Source organism: Panulirus ornatus, chromosome 19, assembly GCF_036320965.1.
Source record: "Panulirus ornatus isolate Po-2019 chromosome 19, ASM3632096v1, whole genome shotgun sequence".
NCBI lineage: Eukaryota > Metazoa > Arthropoda > Malacostraca > Decapoda > Palinuridae > Panulirus > Panulirus ornatus.
In genome coordinates this window covers 56,335,793-56,359,138 of record NC_092242.1, presented here as the reverse complement: position 1 = coordinate 56,359,138, position 23,346 = coordinate 56,335,793, and the positions used below count along the sequence as shown (strand labels likewise).

The 23,346-nt window shown below is 40.2% G+C and overlaps 1 protein-coding gene across 2 annotated transcripts in view; it reads right to left on the bottom strand.

The window, feature by feature from the left end:
- Positions 1-23,346, bottom strand: part of LOC139755522 (hemocytin-like) — a 420,053-nt gene that overhangs the window by 195,688 nt on the left and 201,019 nt on the right. For both annotated transcript variants that reach the window (XM_071673909.1, XM_071673910.1), the window contains 3 exons: positions 16,571-16,643; positions 1,820-1,935; positions 1,363-1,568 (listed from right to left, as the gene is read on the bottom strand). In XM_071673909.1, coding sequence (XP_071530010.1) covers positions 1,363-1,568; positions 1,820-1,935; positions 16,571-16,643 — 395 coding nt within the window. The remainder of the gene's footprint in view (positions 1-1,362; positions 1,569-1,819; positions 1,936-16,570; positions 16,644-23,346) is intronic.

Below are 23,346 nucleotides of genomic sequence, written 5' to 3'. Positions count from 1 at the left end.
GGGCCATTCTTCGTCTGTTTCCTTGCATTGCCTCAATAACCCAGGAGACGGCGCTTAATAATAATAGGATAAAAAAATAAAATTACTATATTGGTTTGATAAGTGTCATTCAAAGCCTCGATACTACACAGATCCCTCCCAGCCAAGAACAGACTCTTTTGCACTATAATAAACAGATGACTCAGTTTTTCTAATATAGTACAGAAGTTCAAAGCACTATCATACAGAAATGGTTGGAATATGGCAAATTCTAAGTAAAGGATACTTGAAGACTAAGACTATCAAATAATTCGTCCTTATGTTAAAATTGATACAGAAAAATTAAGTTTCATATGATGAATATGAATATGAATATATATATATATCATAGGGTGGGTGAGGTGGCGAAAATGCTGGGAGCCTTGAAGAATGTTTGGAAGTCGAGAACATTATCTCGGAAAGCAAAAATGGGTATGTTTGAAGGAATAGTGGTTCCAACAATGTTGTATGGCTGCGAGGCATAGGCTATGGATAGATTTGCGAGCAGGAGGATGGATGTGCTGGAAATGAGATGTTTGATGACAATGTGTGGTGTGAGGTGGTTGGATCGAGTAAGTAACGTAAGGGTAAGAGAGATGTGTGGAAATAAAAACAGCATGGTTGAGAGAGTATAAGAGCGTGTTTTGAAATGGTTTGGGCACATGGAGAGAATGAGTGAGGAAAGATTGACCAAGAGGATATATGTGTCGGAGGTGGAGGGAACGAGGAGAAGTGGGAGACCAAATTGGAGGTGGAAAGATGGAGTGAGAAAGATTTTGTGTGATCGGGGCCTGAACATGCAGGAGGGTGAAAGGAGGGCAAGGAATAGAGTGAATTGGATCGATGTGGTATACCGGGGTTGACGTGCTGTCAGTGGATTGAATCAGGGCGTGTGAAGTGTCTGGGGTAAACCATGGAAAGCTGTGTAGGTATGTATATTTGCGTGTGTGGGCGTATGTATATACATGTGTATGGGGGTGGGTTGGGCCATTTCTTTCGTCTGTTTCCTTTGCGCTACCTCGCAAACGCGGGAGACAGCGGCAAAAAAAAAAAAAAAAAAATGATGAATATGAATAAGACCAAGTGAATCCTTGACAATAACAGTTTTCTTTTAGGTGTACTGTATTTTTCACCCAATGAACAGGGCATTAAAATATATTGGGCTATAGTAATTGAATCTTTGCAGAAATTTTGTGCTGGTAATGTTACAGAATATAGCATTATCAGTAAATATTAACCCAATAAGCTAAACAATAAGGGATAACAGAAAAACTTGTTCCTATTTATGTCAACCTGCCTATCATGGCAAAATGCAGTGATTTAATAAAAAGTAAATGCTATTACCTTAGGTGGACCTGTTGCATTTTCCAGATCTTGAGGAATTACACTCCATAAGTGTGAGTCTTCGGAGAACTGGATGGTGAAAGCAGTGACTCTCTCCTTACTGAGGGGGTTGCCAGCCACTTCTACACCATATACTGGTACCACTGAACCCAGGTCTACTTGAACAAACTGGTTTCTGTCATTGGTTGCTGGTGCCCAGCTCCCAGCTGTATGGCAGGTCAGTCAATTTATGAATGCTTAATGTATGAATCAAACTACTCTAAAAGATTGGCAGGTTTTCTTCAGCTATCATACATAATTCATTACAATGAATGTAATGATATCTTCTTTGATCTCTTATCTAACAAAGTAATCAAGGCATCTTCAGTCTTAATCAAAATGCTTTCAAGAGTATGTGACTAATAATCAATCTTAAATTTACTGGAATCAAAAGTAGCAGTACTACTAATGCACTTACAGGTTAGGCTGCCGTCTTCATCATAAAGTTTTGCATTAGGTGGTCCAAAGGCTGAATTACGTGCAGGAGTGGATGAAAAAGCACTGTCTTTAACTTCTTCAAGCAAGTTGATATACCTATAAAATGATCAAATACAAAATAATTGTGCAAAAGGAGGGAGCCACTCTTTTCATAAAATTAGCAAATCTGTAAAGATTGGAAAGGAGAGGATACAAAATCTGCAATATCAGGGAAACATTTGGCAGGAGCATTAGGTAGAAGCAGTCAGTAGGAACATTAGGTACGAGCGTCTGCAAACACAGCACTAAAGTTGCCTTCTGGTGGTGACCTATTAAGGATGAAGCACTAAAGGCTAAGAAGTGGCAATGGAGTTCACTAGTTATGGAGACTACTGTCATGGCCACCCCCTTAAGGGAGTTCCAGGCAGAAACAGGTGTCAGAGGTATAGAAGGATAGACAGATCAGGGGCAAGACTGGTGTTGTGAATGGGTATATTTCACAATATGGAAGGTGAATTAGGCATTTCTGGAGAAGCCTCATGATATGGAGAAAACTGGATGATCTACAGGGACATGTAATGGTGTCTTGTCTGAATTTGTGGTTTTGTGAATTTCGAGATTTGTAAGGTATGTCAGGCAATACTGAGATATTTTGCAATAATGTACTGGCATTCTAAAGTACGTTTCTGTAGAAGGAACATGGACATATGTATATGGCTTCTGTAAGAAGTGTACCATTGCAGACTCTTAATGATATCATATCTGACCATGTAAAGAGGTAATCCACTGACAAGATGAAATGATGCCAGGAGAGAAGTAATTTGGGCAACGAATATTTCAGGTGAAAATGGTAAAGGAATGGTTTGGGATCAAATGGAATGGAAGCAATTTTGTGTGTAGCAGTGATGTAAATGGGAGATACTGGTCTTCTTTCAAGAATTATCTTTGTGAGCAAAATGGGAAATTAAGAAGGAACTGCAAGAGTGTGGTAATTCACATTTCAAAGGAACATAATAGGAATAGGATGTGGATGTGTACAAGTGACTTAAGACTTTAAATGTAACTACCTATTTGTACTGTACAAAGAGGGAGTTTTACACTCATGAACACTCTCTACCATTATACCTCTTAAATTTACGTAAGCTGTTTGTATTACACATGACCTCAGTTAATCTCTTTCAATCATCCACCACACTTATACCATAAAAGTATTTCTTTACATTCTTATCTACAAGTTTCTTACTCGACTTCATAATATGTCCTCTGGTTGCTCTATCTACATATTTCAAAGAACCATCCATTGTCCACTTTGTTGATCTCTTTTAGAAACTAAAAAGGTTGTGATCAGGTCACCTATGTATCCAATCTACCCAATGGCATTGGAATGGAAATAACAATGATAGATAAACTGATACATATAACAACATATCAATGACAAACTACATTTATATAATACTTGAGAAAAGTTGTCTAGGAATCTCATTTTCAAGCATATGTTAATGTGTATGGGTTATCACTTGGTCACTGCACTCATGATGCATTATCAATATAATATCTATGTATGTAAGAATGTTATTTTTCTTTTGTTGAAGGATGATTATATTAAATAGTCTACCCTAGATTGTAAAATTAATTCCATAATAAGAGGATCAGGGTAACTTTAAACCTCAGCATTCTTTATCTGTAAATGAATAATAACGTAAAAAAAAGATTATAAAGGTAGAAAAGGAAAGAAAGGTTGAGTCTGAAAACTACAAAGGGTCCTTTTTAAAATTTAGCTTTAAACAAGTATTATAACTGTAATACAATCTTAAGATAGTCCTTCTGGATCAACAGAAAATGTGTGACTGAGGTGCCTTGGTCAGAGGCTGTTCTCCTTTGAGATCATAAGGCTTTTAACAACATGGCCTATCAGGTGAAAGATTTGCCTTATAATCAAGTGTGTGCATGTTACATGATATGAAGGAACTTATGTTATCTTCCCATTCAAAAAATGTGGCACATGTCCACCAAGGAGTCAGTTTGCTGTGGTTTCCATTTATATTGACTGAGGAAGATATGAGAACAAGGGCTTGCTTGTTAGATACTTTCATCTTATTCTTATCATTGGTAGAGATGATGAATTCAGGAATACTTGAAATACATGTAGTGAATGGTGATATCCTCAAACAGGTTTTGGAAAAGTTTTTAGATCATGAAGCTCTCTTGCTGTTGTCTAACTTAATCATCAAAGGCTCTGTCAATGATCTAATAAGCCAGTTTGTAATTAAGGATGTCTAACTAGCATGGGATATCTTGTTAACATGTGGATCAGGATGCAAAAGAAAGTTTTTCAACTTGGTCAAACTTATCCCAGACATCAATGTAAATAAGCTTATATATGAAAGAAGGACCTTCTTATTTCAGTTTCACACAACAACTTATGTTGAAGCAGACTGTTGGAGGATCTCCTTTGAAAACATCTTCACCTCTGGGTTTTCACAAACATGGTCTGAACCTTCCTATACATAACATTTACGGTTGTAATAATGGCAATGGGTCTGCAATAGGGAAAGAACACGTACTGAGACTTTCTTAATCCAGGGCATGACTTTGGTCATAGGGAAAGAGGCAGAGGATATTCCATTCAAGGATGAAAAGAAGGCAATTCTGCCAATTTAGATCCCAATTTAGGAATCATGTTGGTTTTGTAGCACCTGATGCCTGTTCAAATGGGTACTCCAAAGGTCTCACATGTGCAAGAGACCCAAAAATTGTTTAGAAGGTATGCAAGGAGTCAAGGATCAGACCTGCTATTCATAGAGTAACTTAAATAAAAGTTAAACAAAAACCTGATAAATCTAGCTTGTCAGGATTTTTCAACAATAATTTTTCCAGGATGTAAGGAATATGCACTAATGATGACATCTGTCCTAGTCTTGTTTTTCAAAAGACCATCCATCATAAAACAGTAAAACAATAAAATAATCAGACTAGTGATTCAAAAGGGTATAAGAGAGGTTTCAACAGACTTAAAAATACTTATTCAAAAAATCTTATGAAACCACAATTTTGTAGTTTTCCATTATTTGTAGTTGAATACCTAGTTTTCATGTTCATGGCCATGTCTTTTAACCAAAATATAGACACTAATACATTTACAATACTAGTGGATGCAGTTGTAAAACATCTAAGGGGGAAGAGGAATAGAAGAGATTCCAAGGGTACTCCAAAAGGTGGTGGATAAATTCAAGTATATGTTAAACTAACAGAAGTCTATGATAGTTTCTTCACAGACAGTGAAGTCACTGGCATTGATTTGGAGTACAAAACATTAGACTTTGCTCCTTTTTCAAGATTTTCAATCTAGAGTTCAGTAAAACAAAAAAGAACTCAAGATAAACCAATTTAGAAGCCAAAAGTTGAAATAAATCATAGGAGTGCTCAACCTACCAATGGCTCCAGACCCCACTAGTGAAGCAGGTAAGCTCATAGTTCATGTTTCACTTATTTACCAAAAAGCAGGTCAAGTATATTATACTTCACCCAAAGATATGAGATAAGCTACAAAGATGATTACAGCTAGGGGTAGGTTGAGCCAGAAGGTCAACTAGAAAGCAACTCCATCACCCCAATGAATTTACATAAACTTTTCTCAAGAACAGGGTCTCCATAAAAATGTCAGTAGGAGGCTGCAATGAACCAGGACCCATTTGATCAGTATAAGGAGTTAACAGAAGCGTAAATCATTCTCAGAGATAAGCTTGAAGAAAAGCACATCAACACACCTGTTTTTGGAAACCATGTCAGAGGTGATGTCTCAATGAATTTAGTATGGTCTGGCCATGGTGTCTGTATTCAAGGATGCTTCTGATCCTTTAATTAATTCAAAAGAGGAGTCTGTTCTTGGTTGTATCCTATATCAAAGAAGCCCTGAATATTATAACAAGATTGTCTATCTTTAGTAAATCCAGAAGGGGACAAGTGATGCCTGGACTGAAAGTTTTTACATGTGGATCCAGCATTAGGCATGGACCTGGAAGTGGGCATGTTTAAAGGGCCTAGCACAAGTTGCCATATTCCAATTCCATTCATGAAAACTGTAAATGCACTCCATTTGACTTGGGTTCAGCAGAGGTGTTTGTACCTGTTTTCCCAAAGAGGGTTCTTTCAGTGGTTTTAAGAAGTATGGATGAAACTTTCTGGATGAACATGCTTTGGTTCCTAAATTGTTCAAAAAGTACAAGGATCTATATGAAATTCCTAATCTAAAGTTCTTTTTATATCATCATAATTGATCGCCATTTCCCGCATCAGTGAGGTAGTGCCAGGACACAGACGAAGAATGGCCCATCCACTCATACACACACACACACACACACATATTATTTATATATCTTTATCATACTTAGTCGCTGTCTCCTGCATTACTGAGGTAGCTCAAGAAAACAGACGAAAGAATGGCCCAACCCACCCACTTACACATGTATATACATAAACGCCCACACATGCACATATACATACCAACACATTTCAACATATACATACATATACATACACAGACATATACATATATACACATGTATATATTCATACTTGCTGCCCTCAGCCTCGAAACCACAGCTCCCTTTCAACATCCAGGCCCCACAAAACTTTCCATGGTTTACCCCAGATGCTTCACATGCCCTGGTTCAATCAATTGACAGCACGTCCACCCAGGCATACTACATCATTCCAATTTACTCTATTTCTTGCATGCCTTTCACCCTCCTATATGTTCAGGCCCTAATCACTCAAAATCTTTTTCACTCCATCCTTCCACCTCTAATTTGGTCTCCCACTTTTCCTTGTTCCCTCCACCTCTGACACATATATCTTCTTTGCCAATCTTTCCTCACTCATTCTTTCCATGTGACCAAACCATTTCAATACACCCTCTTATGCTTTCTCAACCACACTCTTTTTATTACCACACATCTTTCTTACCCTTTCATTACTTACTTGATCAAACCACCTCACATCACATATTGTCCTCAAACATTTCATTTCCAACACATCCACTCTCCTCTGCACAACTCTATCTATAGCCCACGCCTCGCAACCATAAAACATTGTTGGAACCACTATTCCTTCAAACATACCCATTTTTGCTTTCTGAGATAATGTTCTCGCCTTCCACACATTTTTCAATGCTCCCAGAACTTTCACTCCCTCCCCCACCCTGTGACTCACTTCCGCTTCCATGGTTCCATCCGCTGCCAAATCCACTACTAATATCTAAAACACTTCACTTCCTCTAGTTTTTCTCCATTCAAACTTACCTCCCATGTGACTAGTCCCTCAACCCTACTGTACGTAATAACCTTGCTCTTATTCACATTTACTCTCAGCATTCATATTTTACGTACTTTACCACACTCAGTCACCAGCTTCTGCAGTTTCTCACATGAATCAGCCACCAGTGCTGTATCATCAGCAAACAATAACTGATTCACTTCCCAAGCTCTCTCATCCACAACAGACTGCCTACTTGCCCCTCTCTCCAAAACTCTTGCATTCACCTCCCTAACAACCCCATCCATAAACAAATTAAACAACCATGGAGACATCACCTACCCTTTCTACAAACCTACATTCACTGAGAACCAATCACTTTCCTCTCTTCCTACACGTACACATGCCTTACATCCTCGATAAAAACTTTTCACTGCTTCTAACAACTTGCCTCACACACCATATATTCTTAATACCCTCCAAAAAGCATCTCTATCAACTCTATCATATGCCTTCTCCAGATCCATAAATGCTACATATAAATCCATTTGCTTTTCTAAGTATTTCTCACATACATTCTTCAAAGCAAACACCTGATCCACACATCCTCTACCACTTCTGAAACCACACTGCTCTTCCCCAATCTGATGCTCTATACATGCCTTCACCCTCTCAATCAATACCCTCCCATATAATCTCCCAGGAATACTCATGTATATATCTCTTTTTAAATCAGGTATTCCCAATCCCCAGTACTTTTTCAGCACACAAATTTACATGCTCTTCACCATTTCCATTTACAACACTGAACACCCCATGTACACCAATTATTCCCTCAACTACCACATTACTCACCTTTGCATTCAAATCACCCATCACTATAACCTGATCTCCTGCATGAAAACTGCTAACACACTCACTCAGCTTCTCCCAAAACACTTGCCTCTCATAATCTTTCTTCTCATGCCCAGGTGCAAAGGCACCAATAATCACCCATCTCTCTCCATCCACTTTCAGTTCATACTTGCTTCCCTTCATCTATTCCTGGCACTACCCCACCCGAGACCTTTCCATGGTTTACCCTAGATGTTTCACATGCCCTGGTTCAGTCCACTGACAGCATGTCGACCCCAGTATACCACATCGTTCCAATTCACTGTATTTCTTGCATGCCTTTCACCCTCCTGGATATTCACACCCCTATCACTCAATATCTTTTTCACTCCATCCTTCCACCTCCAATTTGGTTTGCCACTTCTTATTCTCTCCACCTCTGACATATATATCCTCTTTGTCAAATCTATCCTCAATCATTCTCTCCATATGTCTAAACCATAGATGATCACAAAGATGGTACATGTGGGTCAGTTGCCAAAGTCTTAGGCATCCTATGTGGCTCTTTAAGGTCTCTTTTATGTTTGTTGGTTTGGTTCTCAGGTAGCCACTCAAGTGATAAACTACGCCTGGGAATCATCAAAGAGGCAGAAGGACATCATTTAGTTGATCTGTAGCCCGGAAGCAAAACTCTGAAAGTTCAGCAATATTTTTTTAAAGTTCTTTCCTTGCTGTTTCATATTGGCAAAATGGAAGCCAATATTACGTCTTCACACAGATCATCACTTGTAGAATCAATACGGGTTTAACAATGATGTATCTATGGACACTTTTTTCAGGTAACCAAAGGCAGTTTTACCCAAAAAGTAAACTCTGTTATGAAGTCGATGGTAAAGCCTTTGACTAAATTGATGAATGTGTTGCAACTTATGAACTTCTGCATTACTCTATCTTTGAGAGATTTAATGTTTAAGACAGTGAACTTTGTAAGAATGGCAACTGGAAATAAGGTCAAAGAGTAGCATTCCCTTATGAGGTTTAGGAATTATTAGAAACATGTTGCTTATTAAGTTCTGGGTAAGAATGGAATTGTGTTGCAGTGTTTCAAATAGAATCTTTCAATATAGAGGCACAGAAGGTTTCTCTTGGAAGACACTACTGCCTTACTCAGTTTAATGATTTGGCAGTACTTGACACATAAAGCTTATGATATGACAAAAAAATGTGAATTTTATTGTAGGTCTCAGTTCCATGGTCAAGTGTTACCGAACTCTGCCTGTCTGAGGTCACACTGTGTGTAAAAAGTCACCTTTGCGAGGCTGCATCATTGGGAGGAAAATCTCATCACAGAGCCTCTCACTCCAAAAGATTCTAAATTTCCCTGCTACATGAAGTAGCACAGCCTTGGGCTGCAGGGGCCTTTAGAAAGGTTTTGGGTAACACTATGACTCTTTAAGTGAAACTGGTATTAGGGTAACTATTAATAAATAAGTGAATAAGTTCCATGTTCAAGGGAAAGGATTTCACAGCCTTTCTAGCATCATGTCATGAAAAAGGTTCAGATGACAGGGTGTTTGGAAGGCTATGAGGACTTTTGACAACAAACGTTTGCTTGGACACTTTCTCTCTTTGCAAATATGCATAACTCTAGAAAGACTCTGGGAAGAGTCTTGTACATAGTCAGATCCATGAGAAAATTAAACTGAGATATTTGTTCTACAACTGGAGTAAAAGAATTTTTTCTTATAGATCCCCATCCCTTGTAGAATACCCTAGTGAGACTGAATGAAGTGGGGGCAAGTGAGGAGTTGGCCTAAAATTTCAGCCTTGAACCAGAGAATCTCACTCTTTTATGCTAACACCTCACATTCTCTCCTAGTCCACTAATCCCAGTGGATATCTGATGACCTTCTAATGACTTTACATTACAACTTGGTTATTAATTATGAAATTTATGAAAATGATTTTGCAAACCGAATTCAGGAATACATGATATATAAAAATTACGTTTTGCTTGCATTGTGACTTTGGCATCTTAGTTGTATCTTCTTAACCAACTGAGGTACAACTAACAGCTGCAAGAATAATTGCTGTATAAAGTAAGGATAAATAAAGAATCTTTGCTAGAAAACATGCCTTTTACCTGCTGTAAACCAACTTTTTATATTTCAAAACACTTTTATACACAGGCATAAACAGTTTATCCATTCTCAAACTCTGCAGTGGTTTTATTTCAAAATTACCACATGAAAGAACTTTTTTTTTTTTTTTATACTTTGTCGCTGTCTCCCGCGTTTGCGAGGTAGCGCAAGGAAACAGACGAAAGAAATGGCCCAACCCCCCCATACACATGTATATACATACGTCCACACACGCAAATATGCATACCTACACAGCTTTCCATGGTTTACCCCAGACGCTTCACATGCCTTGATTCAATCCACTGACAGCACGTCAACCCCGGTATACCACATCGCTCCAATTCACTCTATTCCTTGCCCTCCTTTCACCCTAATGCATGTTCAGGCCCCGATCACACAAAATCTTTTTCACTCCATCTTTCCTCCTCCAATTTGGTCTCCCTCTTCTCCTTGCTCCCTCCACCTCCGACACATATATCCTCTTGGTCAATCTTTCCTCACTCATCCTCTCAATGTGCCCAAACCACTTCAAAACACCCTCTTCTGCTCTCTCAACCACGCTCTTTTTATTTCCACACATCTCTCTTACCCTTACGTTACTCACTCGATCAAACCACCTCACACCACACATTGTCCTCAAACATCTTATTTCCAGCACATCCATCCTCCTGCGCACAACTCTATCCATAGCCCACGCCTCGCAACCATACAACATTGTTGGAACCACTATTCCTTCAAACATACCCATTTTTGCTTTCCGAGATAATGTTCTCGACTTCCACACATTCTTCAAGGCCCCAAGAATTTTCGCCCCCTCCCCCACCCTATGATCCACTTCTGCTTCCATGGTTCCATCCGCTGCCAGATCCACTCCCAGATATCTAAAACACTTCACTTCCTCCAGTTTTTCTCCATTCAAACTCACCTCCCAATTGACTTGACCCTCAACCCTACTGTACCTAATAACCTTGCTCTTATTCACATTTACTCTTAACTTTCTTCTTCCACACACTTTACCAAACTCAGTCACCAGCTTCTGCAGTTTCTCACATGAATCAGCCACCAGCGCTGTATCATCAGCGAACAACAACTGACTCACTTCCCAAGCTCTCTCATCCCCAACAGACTTCATACATGCCCCTCTTTCCAAAACTCTTGCATTTACCTCCCTAACAACCCCATCCATAAACAAATTAAACAACCATGGAGACATCACACACCCCTGCCGCAAACCTACATTCACTGAGAACCAATCACTTTCCTCTCTTCCTACACATACACATGCCTTACATCCTCGATAAAAACTTTTCACTGCTTCTAACAACTTTCCTCCCACACCATATATTCTTAATACCTTCCACAGAGCATCTCTATCAACTCTATCATATGCCTTCTCCAGATCCATGAATGCTACATACAAATCCATTTGCTTTTCTAAGTATTTCTCACATACATTCTTCAAAGCAAACACCTGATCCACACATCCTCTACCACTTCTGAAACCACTATCTATTTATTTATTATATTTATTTTGCTTTGTCGCTGTCCCCCGCATTAGCGAGGTAGCGCAAGGAAACAGATGAAAGAATGGCCCAACCCACCCACATACACATGTATATACATACACGTCCACACACGCAAATATACATACCTATACATCTCAATGTACAGGCGTGCGAAAGAGAGACTTTTGGATGTTAATGTGCTGAGAGGTGCAACTGGAGGGATGTCTGATCATTATCTTGTGGAGGCTAAGGTGAAGATTTGTATGGGTTTTCAGAAAAGAAGAGTGAATGTTGGGGTGAAGAGGGTGGTGAGAGTAAGTGAGCTTGGGAAGGAGACCTGTGTGAGGAAGTACCAGGAGAGACTGAGTACAGAATGGAAAAAGGTGAGAACAATGGAAGTAAGGGGAGTGGGGGAGGAATGGGATGTATTTAGGGAATCAGTGATGGATTGCGCAAAAGATGCTTGTGGCATGAGAAGAGTGGGAGGTGGGTTGATTAGAAAGGGTAGTGAGTGGTGGGATGAAGAAGTAAGAGTATTAGTGAAAGAGAAGAGAGAGGAATTTGGACGATTTTTGCAGGGAAAAAATGCAATTGAGTGGGAGATGTATAGAAGAAAGAGACAGGAGGTCAAGAGAAAGGTGCAAGAGGTGAAAAAAAGGGCAAATGAGAGTTGGGGTGAGAGAGTATCATTAAATTTTAGGGAGAATAAAAAGATGTTCTGGAAGGAGGTAAATAAAGTGCGTAAGACAAGGGAGCAAATGGGAACTTCAGTGAAGGGCGCAAATGGGGAGGTGATAACAAGTAGTGGTGATGTGAGAAGGAGATGGAGTGAGTATTTTGAAGGTTTGTTGAATGTGTTTGATGATAGAGTGGCAGATATAGGGTGTTTTGGTCGAGGTGGTGTGCAAAGTGAGAGGGTTAGGGAAAATGATTTGGTAAACAGAGAAGAGGTAGTGAAAGCTTTGCGGAAGATGAAAGCCGGCAAGGCAGCAGGTTTGGATGGTATTGCAGTGGAATTTATTAAAAAAGGGGGTGACTGTATTGTTGACTGGTTGGTAAGGTTATTTAATGTATGTATGACTCATGGTGAGGTGCCTGAGGATTGGCGGAATGCGTGCATAGTGCCATTGTACAAAGGCAAAGGGGATAAGAGTGAGTGCTCAAATTACAGAGGTATAAGTTTGTTGAGTATTCCTGGTAAATTATATGGGAGGGTATTGATTGAGAGGGTGAAGGCATGTACAGAGCATCAGATTGGGGGAAGAGCAGTGTGGTTTCAGAAGTGGTAGAGGATGTGTGGATCAGGTGTTTGCTTTGAAGAATGTATGTGAGAAATACTTAGAAAAGCAAATGGATTTGTATGTAGCATTTATGGATCTGGAGAAGGCATATGATAGAGTTGATAGAGATGCTCTGTGGAAGGTATTAAGAATATATGGTGTGGGAGGAAAGTTGTTAGAAGCAGTGAAAAGTTTTTATCGAGGATGTAAGGCATGTGTACGTGTAGGAAGAGAGGAAAGTGATTGGTTCTCAGTGAATGTAGGTTTGCGGCAGGGGTGTGTGATGTCTCCATGGTTGTTTAATTTGTTTATGGATGGGGTTGTTAGGGAGGTAAATGCAAGAGTATTGGAAAGAGGGGCAAGCATGAAGTCTGTTGGGGATGAGAGAGCTTGGGAAGTGAGTCAGTTGTTGTTCGCTGATGATACAGCGCTGGTGGCTGATTCATGTGAGAAACTGCAGAAGCTGGTGACTGAGTTTGGTAAAGTGTGTGGAAGAAGAAAGTTAAGAGTAAATGTGAATAAGAGCAAGGTTATTAGGTACAGTAGGGTTGAGGGTCAAGTCAATTGGGAGGTGAGTTTGAATGGAGAAAAACTGGAGGAAGTGAAGTGTTTTAGATATCTGGGAGTGGATCTGGCAGCGGATGGAACCATGGAAGCGGAAGTGGATCATAGGGTGGGGGAGGGGGCGAAAATTCTGGGGGCCTTGAAGAATGTGTGGAAGTCGAGAACATTATCTCGGAAAGCAAAAATGGGTATGTTTGAAGGAATAGTGGTTCCAACAATGTTGTATGGTTGCGAGGCGTGGGCTATGGATAGAGTTGTGCGCAGGAGGATGGATGTGCTGGAAATGAGATGTTTGAGGACAATGTGTGGTGTGAGGTGGTTTGATCGAGTGAGTAATGTAAGGGTAAGAGAGATGTGTGGAAATAAAAAGAGCGTGGTTGAGAGAGCAGAAGAGGGTGTTTTGAAGTGGTTTGGGCACATGGAGAGAATGAGTGAGGAAAGGTTGACCAAGAGGATATATGTGTCGGAGGTGGAGGGAACGAGGAGAAGAGGGAGACCAAATTGGAGGTGGAAAGATGGAGTGAAAAAGATTTTGTGTGATCGGGGCCTGAACATGCAGGAGGGTGAAAGGAGGGCAAGGAATAGAGTGAATTGGAGCGATGTGGTATACCGGGGTTGATGTGCTGTCAGTGGATTGAATCAAGGCATGTGAAGCGTCTGGGGTAAACCATGGAAAGCTGTGTAGGTATGTATATTTGCGTGTGTGGACGTGTGTATATACATGTGTATGGGGGGGGTTGGGCCATTTCTTTCGTCTGTTTCCTTGCGCTACCTCGCAAACGTGGGAGACAGCGACAAAGTATAATAGAAAAAAAAAACATCTCAATGTATACATATATATACACACACAGACATATACATATATACACATGTACATAATTCATAGTCTGCCTTTATTTGTTACCATCGCCACCTCGCCACACATGGAATAACATCCCCCTCCCCCCTCATGTGTGCGAGGTAGTGCTAGGAAAAGACAACAAAGGCCACATTCGTTCACACTCAGTCTCTAGCTGTCATGTAATAATGCACCGAAACCACAGCTCCCTTTCCACATCCAGGCCCCACAGAACTTTCCATGGTTTACCCTAGACGCTTCACACGCCCTGGTTCAATCCATTGACAGCACGTCAACCCCAGTATACCACGTCGTTCCAATTCACTCTATTCCTTGCGCGCCTTTCACCCTCCTGCATGTTCAGACCCCGATCACTCAAAATCTTTTTCACTCCATCTTTCCGCCTCCAACTTGGTCTCCCACTTCTCCTCGTTCCCTCCACCTCTGACACATATATCCTCTTGGTCAATCTTTCCTCACTCATTCTCTCCATGTGACCAAACCATTTCAAAACACCCTCTTCTGCTCTCTCAACCACACACTATATAGTTAATAATAAATGTAAACAGAGATGAGGTAGTAAAAGCTTTGCGGAAGATGAAAGCCGGCAAGGCAGCAGGTTTGGATGGTATTGCAGTGGAATTTATTAAAAAAGGGGGTGACTGTATTATTAACTGGTTGGTAAGGTTATTTAATGTATGTATGACTCATGGTGAGGTGCCTGAGGATTAGCGGAATGCGTGCATAGTGCCATTGTACAAAGGCAAAGGGGATAAGAGTGAGTGCTCAAATTACAGAGGTATAAGTTTGTTGAGTATTCCTGGTAAATTATATGGGAGGGTATTGATTGAGAGGGTGAAGGCATGTATAGAGCGTCAGATTGGGGAAGAGCAGTGTGGTTTCAGAAGTGGTAGAGGATGTGTGGATCAGGTGTTTGCTTTGAAGAATGTATGTGAGAAATACTTAGAAAAGCAAATGGATTTGTATGTAGCATTTATGGATCTGGAGAAGGCATATGATAGAGTTGATAGAGATGCTCTGTGGAAGGTAGTAAGAATATATGGTGTGGGAGGCAAGTTTTTAGAAGCAGTGAAAAGTTTTTATCGAGGATGTAAGGCATGTGTACGTGTAGGAAGAGAGGAAAGTGATTGGTTCTCAGTGAATGTAGGTTTGCGGCAGGGGTGTGTGATGTCTCCATGGTTGTTTAATTTGTTTATGGATATGGTTGTTAGGGAGGTAAATGCAAGAGTTTTAGAAAGAGGGGCAAGTATAAAGTCTGTTGTGGATGAGAGAGCTTGGGAAGTGAGTCAGTTGTTGTTCGCTGATGATACAGCACTGGTGGCTGATTCACGTGAGAAACTGCAGAAGCTGGTGACTGAGTTTGGTAAAGTGTGTGAAAGAAGAAAGTTAAGAGTAAATGTGAATAAGAGCAAGGTAATTAGGTACAGTAGGGTTGAGGGTCAAGTCAATTGGGAGCAAAGTTTGAATGGTGAGAAACTGGAGGAAGTAAAGTGTTTTAGATATCTGGGAGTGGATCTGGCAGCGGATGGAACCATGGAAGCGGAAGTGGATCATAGGGTGGGGGAGGGGGCGAAAATCCTGGGAGCCTTGAAGAATGTGTGGAAGTCGAGAACATTATCTCGGAAAGCAAAAATGGGTATGTTTGAAGGAACAGTGGTTCCAACAATGTTGTATGGTTGCGAGGCGTGGGCTATGGATAGAGTAGTGCGCAGGAGGATGGATGTGCTGGAAATGAGATGTTTGAGGACAATGTGTGGTGTGAGGTGGTTTGATCGAGTAAGTAACGTAAAGGTAAGAGAGATGTGTGGAAATAAAAAGAGTGTGGTTGAGAGAGCAGAAGAGGGTGTTTTGAAATGGTTTGGGCACATGGAGAGAATGAGTGAGGAAAGATTGACCAAGAGGATATAAGTGTTGGAGGTGGAGGGAACGAGGAGAAGTGGGAGACCAAATTGGAGGTGGAAAGATGGAGTGAAAAAGATTTTGTGTGATCGGGGCCTGAACATGCAGGAGGGTGAAAGGAGGGCAAGGAATAGAGTGAATTGGATCGATGTGGTATACCGGAGTTGTCGCGCTGTCAGTGGATTGAATCAGGGCATGTGAAGCGTCTGGGGTAAACCATGGAAAGCTGTGTAGGTATGTATATTTGCGTGTGTGGACGTATGTATATACATGTGTACGGGGGTGGGTTGGGCCATTTCTTTCGTCTGTTTCCTTGCGCTACCTCGCAAACGCGGGAGACAGCGACAAAAAAAAAAAAAGAAAAAAAAAAGTGTAGCAACATCAAGGAGAATTCCCGAACATCTTATCAAACCTTACCTGTCAGGGTCACATACAGGTGCAGGAGTGGAAAAGACAGGAATGATGACTGTAGTTGTTACAACTGTTGTCCCTGTACAAAGAGTAAAAAGAAAAAAATATGAGAATCGTGAAAAATGTAAATCACATAAGCATAACTTGAATCATATAACCCTAGGAGCCTTTTTGGAGCTCTTGCAGCTTCAAGGATCCACTGCAATCCATAGCAGAGGAATGATGGACTCCTCTGGAGTGAGAGTTTCCTTGATGAGATTGTATCATTTTTCACTCACTCTTGATGACACAATCTTGTAGAGGATGATTCTTAACTTACGGAGTAGGCACAGGCAAGTGGAGTCCAGTAACAATGATATACATGTACAAAAGAGTATACATATACTCCAAAAGGAAAATAAGAGGGACAGGAGCAAGGGGCTGGAAATTTCCCCAACCTGTTTTATTTTTATCCATGATAAGATTCCCCTTGAAATCTTAATCATCAGTTCATGATGCTATCTTGCTTCATACTATGAAGTAAATTATGAAAATATAGATTCTTCGAATGTCGGGCAAATTTTATGTACTAAACACACTAAAATCAGAGAGGCAGATGCATCATACAGGTTGAGCATCCCTAATCTGAAACTCCAAAATGCTACAAAATCTGAAACTTTTTGAGCGGCGACATGACATTACAAGTGGAAAATTCTGCACCTGACCTCACTTGCCCATGCTGGGCTCTGATGCTCTGTTGGCGCTAGTTTGTTACAAACCATCATCACTGCAAGATCTACGTGCATTACTCTATATTTTTTGCATACTCTCTGCTATGAGAGAATAAGTGTGAGAAAATGACTGCTTATCAGTAGCATATGAATTCAGATTCAGGAATGAGGGTGATGCCAAACAACCACAGATGTCCACATGAGCAGATGATGTTGTGACACCTTAGCTTTCTGATAGTTGTGTTACACAAACTTTGTTTCATGCACAAAATTATCAAAAATATTGTATATTATACCTTCAGGCCATGTGTATAAGTTGCATATGAAACAAATGAATTTTGTTTTTAGACTTGGGTCCATCCCCAAGATAATAAATTATTTATTATCCATCATGACAAATAAGGAAGGCAAGATGGTATGGAAACAAATGGGTTAGAGTTGAGCCATAAATCAATGTTTTGACCATTCAACGATATTCCTCAAGAGGTACTGATTCCAGTACTCAGCGGGACTGTGTTCCCCAGCAAGTGATGGTCACCTGGTCAGATGCCTTGGTGTGTCACTCTCTGACTGGAACACTTGTCCTGCTGCCTCAACCCATACACAGCAATCTCTGCTCCCTGACATGACCAACAGATGAATGCAGACCTTGTGTTAATGTTCTTAATCCCTTCCTCTGGTAAGCTCTCACATTATCACTAAACGGTTGATGCCAAAGCAACTACAGGCAAGTGACAAGCTGTTTAGTGAAAGTGTGAAAGCTTACCTAGAGGAAGGGATTAAAAACAATGTTAACACAAGGTCTGGGTTCATCTGCTGGTCATGTCAGGCAGCGGAGATCGCTGTGAACGGGTGGAGGAAGCAGAACAAGCAATCCAATCAGAGAGGGACACACTATGACATCCGATAGGGTGACCATCACTTGCTGGGAACACAGTTCCACCAAATGCTGGAATTAGTATCACCTGAGAAAGACCATTGAACTGGCAAAACGCTGAGGGATGTCTCAACCCTAACCCATTTCTTTCCATACCATCTGTTTTCTACATATCTCATTATAAATGTACAAATATTCAAAAACCAGAAAAAAATCTAAAATCTGAAACACTTCTGGTCCCGAAATTTTGGACAGGGGATACTCAACCTGCACACTCTAAATATTATTTTCTCAACAGCCTGGTAAAAGAAACTAACAGATATAACACCCAACCTAGTAAAAGTGATCCTATAGTATTAAAACTTGATTATATACTTAGCAAAAAATATAAAAAAGTTTGAAAATACCAAAAAATCTAAAAGAGGAGATTCAAGGGTAATAATTGTACTCACAGAATTTCTTTAAAACACAGACTGATACATAGAGCTCTACTCTCAAAATACAGTTCACAGCTATAAGAAGTTCTGTGAAATATTCAGTGCAGGCATCACAAGAAAAGTTGTATCACTGGCAAAAAAGATATGGTTTAATAGAAGTTTTAGAAAAAGCTTAAAAAGATTTAAGAAGATACAGTTTGAACTGTAACCACACATTTGAGAGGTATACCAGAACTTGAAGTTACATATGAAAGAAAATGTACATGAATTTTTTGAAGAATTCTACCTTTGTTTTCACCATGCTTCATAGAAGGCAACTAAAGCAGGTGAGAGCAGGGGCCTGGAAATGCACCCCTTCTTGTATTTCAATTTCTAAAAGAGAAAACAGAAGATTGAGTCATGCAGGGGTGCTCATCCTCCTCGAAGGCTCAGATTGGGGAGTCTGAATGTAACCAAGATGACAAGAAATGAGAGATAGGTGGTATGTTTGAAAGAAAATTGAATGTTCTAGTTCTGAGTGAAATCAAGCTCAAGGGTAAAGGGGAAGAATGGTTTGGAAACATCTTGTGTATAAAGTCAGGGAATGGTGAGAGGACAAGAACTGAGGAAGGAGTAGTGCAACTCCTGAAGCAGGAGTAGAGAGAGTGTGTGACCGGCTGTAAGGAAGTAAATTCTAGACTGATGGGGGTAAAACTGAAATTGGATGGCAAAAGATGGGTGACTATTGGCACTTATACATCTGGTCATAAGAAAGATCATGAGAGGCAAGTGTTTTGGGAGCAGTTGAGTGAGTATGTCAGCAGCTTTGGTGCACAAGACTGGGTATCAGTGATGGGTGATTTGAATGCAAAGGAGAGTAATGTGGCAGTTGAGGGTATAATTGGTGGGCATGGGGTGTTCAGTGTTGCGAATGGAAATGGTGAAGAGCTTCTGAATTTTTGTGCTGAAAAAATACTGGTGACTGGGAATATCTCGTTTAAAAAGGGATACAGTATACATAATTATACATATGCGAGTTCCAACAATGTCATATGGTTGCGAGGCATGGGCTACAGATAGGGTTGTGCGGAAGAGGGTGGATGTGTTGGAAATGAAACGTTTGAGGACAGTATGTGGTGTGAGGTGGTTTGATTGAGTAAGTAATGACAGGGTAAGAGAGTTGTGTGGTGATAAAAAGAGTGTGGTTGAGAGAGCAGAAGAGGGTGTGTTGAAACGGTTTGGTCACATGGAGAGAATGAGTGAGGAAAGATTGACAAAGAGGATATATGTGTCAGAGGTGGAGGGAGCGAGGAGAAGTGGGAGACCAAATTGGAGGTGGAAGGATGGCGTGAAAAAGATTCTGAGTGATTGGAGCCTGAACATACAGGAGGGTGAAAGGCATGCAAGGAATAGAGTGAATTGGAAGGATGTGGTATACCAAGGCTGACGTGCTGTCAATGGATTGAACCAGGGCATGTAAAGCATCTGTGGTAAACCATAGAATGTTTTTTGGGGCCTGGATGTGGAAAGGGAGCTGTGGTTTCAGTGCATTACACATGACAACTAGAGGCTGAGTGTGACTAGAGACTGAGTGTGAACGTATGTGGCCTTTTCTGTCTTTTTCTAGCGCTACCTCTGGGTGTGTGTGTGTGTGTGTGTGTGTGTGTGTGTGTGTGTGTGTGTGTGTGTGTGTGTGTGTGTGTGTGTGTGGCAGTGATGGAGGTGGTGGTATTTCATGTGTGGTAGGGTGGCAACAGGAATGAATGAGGGCAGCAAGTATGAATGTGTACATGTGTATATATGTATATATCTGTATGTATATGTATGTAAATGTTGAAATGCATAGGTATGTATATGTAAGTGTGTGGGCGTTTATGTATATACATGTGTATGTGGGTGAACTGGGCCATTCTTTTGTCTGTTTCCTTGCGCTACCTCAATAATGTGGGAAACGGCGATTAAGTATAATGTAATGAAATAATATTATACATATGCGAGTAGGACAGATGGTCAAAAGGTATTATCAGATTAAGTATCAGTTGATAGGCATGTTCAAGAGAGACTTTTGCCTGTAAATGTGCTGAGAGGGGCAGCAGCTGATGGGATGTCTAATCACTATCTTGTGGAGGCGAAGGTGAAGATCTGTAGAGGTTTTCAAAAAAATTTGAGAGAATGTCGGGAGAAGAGAGTGGTGAGAGTAACTGAGCTTAAAAAGATTTGTGTGAAATAATGCCAGGAGAGTTTGAATGTAGAATGGCAAAAGGTGAGAGCAAAAGAAGTAAGGGGAGTAGTTGAGGAATGGGATATTTCTCGGGAAGCATGAAGGCACGTGCAAGAGATGCATGTGGCACGAGAATGGTGGGAGATAGGCAGATTAGAAAGGGTAGTAAGTGGTGAATGAAGAGGTAAAGTTGCTAGTGAAAGAAAAAAAGAGAGGCATATGGACAGTACTTAGAAGGAAGGAGTGCAAATGACTGGGAGATGTATAAGAGAAGAAAACAGGAGGTCAAGAGGAAGGTGCAAGGGTTGAAAAAGAGGGCAAATGAGAGTTGAGGTAAGAGAGTATCATCAAACTTTAGGGAAAATAAAAAGATATTTTGAAAGGAGGTAAAAAATGCATGAAAGATGAGAACAAATGGGAATATCAGTGATGGGAGCAAAGGGGGAAGTGATGACAGGTAGTGATGTAATGAGGAAGAGATGGAGTGAGTATTTTGAAGGATTGTTGAATGTTTTTGATGATAAGAGTGGCAGATGTAGGGTGTTTTGGTTGGGGTGGTGTGAGAAGTGAAAGAGTCAGGTAGAGTGGTTTGGTGAAGAAAGAAGAGGTGGTGAATGCCTTGCAGAAGATGAAATCCGGATTGGACATTATTGCAGAATCTATTTAGAAAGGGGATGAATGTGTTTATGATTGGTTGGTAAGGATATTCAGTGTATGTATGGATCACAGTGAAGTGCTTGAGGATTGGCAGAATGCACATATAGTGTCGCTGTACAAAGGCAAAGGGGATAAAGGTGAGCGTTCAAACTACAGACGCATAAGTTTGTTGTGTATACTGTACTACTTATCACTGCTTGACCATATTCCTTTACAGTTTAAGTCGAAGGCTATCCCAATTTCCCAATGAATAAATGAATAAGGAAGGTCAAAATCAATTATAACCCAGACCCTTTTTAAACAAATACACACAACTCACAAACTACCAAAAGAGAAGCATTGAAGCCAAACCCCACTTGAAATGAGCTATTATGAATGGAATCTACCAGAGTATCTTGTCTGTAGCCTTAAAAGGATGCCTTTGCCACTAGTAAGGACAGAATCAAGATGCATTCATTTGCAAGAGAACATGGGTAACAGCTGATTTAGCACTGCCCAACCACAGGTAGGAATAAAAGAATGCTCCTTACCGATTTTTCTTCACACCCAACATAAAAATACTAAGGTTAAAAATAACAAACTCTGTTCTACGTACAGAAACTGGTCTAGAGGCTCTGGATCTATTAACCTGAATAAGTAATTCACAGAAGAGTAAACACTAAAGCAGTCTTAACTGTTCTCCTTTAAAAAAAAGACATGGCTTGCATTCTTATCTTATCAAGAGAGGAAGAGAGAGAAAAAAAGGCAAAAAGGTTTCTCCGAAAGGAATAGGGAAGTGTTTGAAGACTAGGTCCATGACCCTACCAATGAGGTTTAGCTGATGTGTAAGCCCCTTATAATCACAACCAAAGACTAGAAACATAAGAAGGCAAAAAGGAAGATTTCTTGAATAATAATTGAAAAGGAGACCTCAAAAATGAAAATGAATAAACACCTCCAATTCCTAAATGATTTGGTCAGCTCTAAGAGAAACGACTGTAATTTACACTGAGAAAAGTTTAGCCTTTCTTCCTCTACTGTCCAATCTGAACTCTAATAAAAAATAAATTTGTTTAACTTAGGGTTTCTGAAACATCATCAAATAACACTGTAAATCAACATCTTTGAGGGATAGCTTAGAATCAAACTGAAAATTCTTCTGAGGAGAAGGCTGTGGGAACAAAATCTGAGATCATTTGCAATTAAATTCCTTAGGTTGATTTCGAACTAGTAAGAGCCATCATGTAATAACTGGTCTTTCTGAAACAGATGCCAAGACTGATCTTCAAATTTTAAACAATATGAAGGTTCAAATTTTTCCACATAAAACTGGAATTAAAATCAGATTATGTAAATGCCAGATCCTGATTTAAATCACCATAATCAGATTCCTTCTGACCAAGAGACAGATTAATCCTACAACTTGCCAGGATCAGGAGGAGGATTTATTCCTAAAATGGAAAACTCAACCTATTCATTGTAGGTAAGATTGATGACTAAGGGACATGGTCTAAATATAGTTGAATAATGAAGAATTCCTCACAAACACTACCAAATCAAATAGCAGAGTTCCAGGAGAGTCCTTAGATTGTCAAAAACCTGAATGGCATTTCTTTCCTTTAAACAGAAGAGTAACTACAGGTGTTTGAATGGTAAGGGAGCAATGAGTCTGAGGTTTTTCCTAATACATTACTATCAACCTGAAGGCCCCGATACCTGAAGAGTGAAAGATGAACCAGGCTTGCACTCTTATCAAGGGAAGTCCTGCATCAAATATATGTCAGTCCAATAGGTAAAAGGCAAATTTCAAAAGACAGGTTTTTCACTTCCTCTAAAATTTGTAAGTACTATCCCTTGTCTCTTCTTTTCCCATTTCATTAAGCTCTCTATATCTTAACTAAGGCCAGGCCTTGATGTGGACT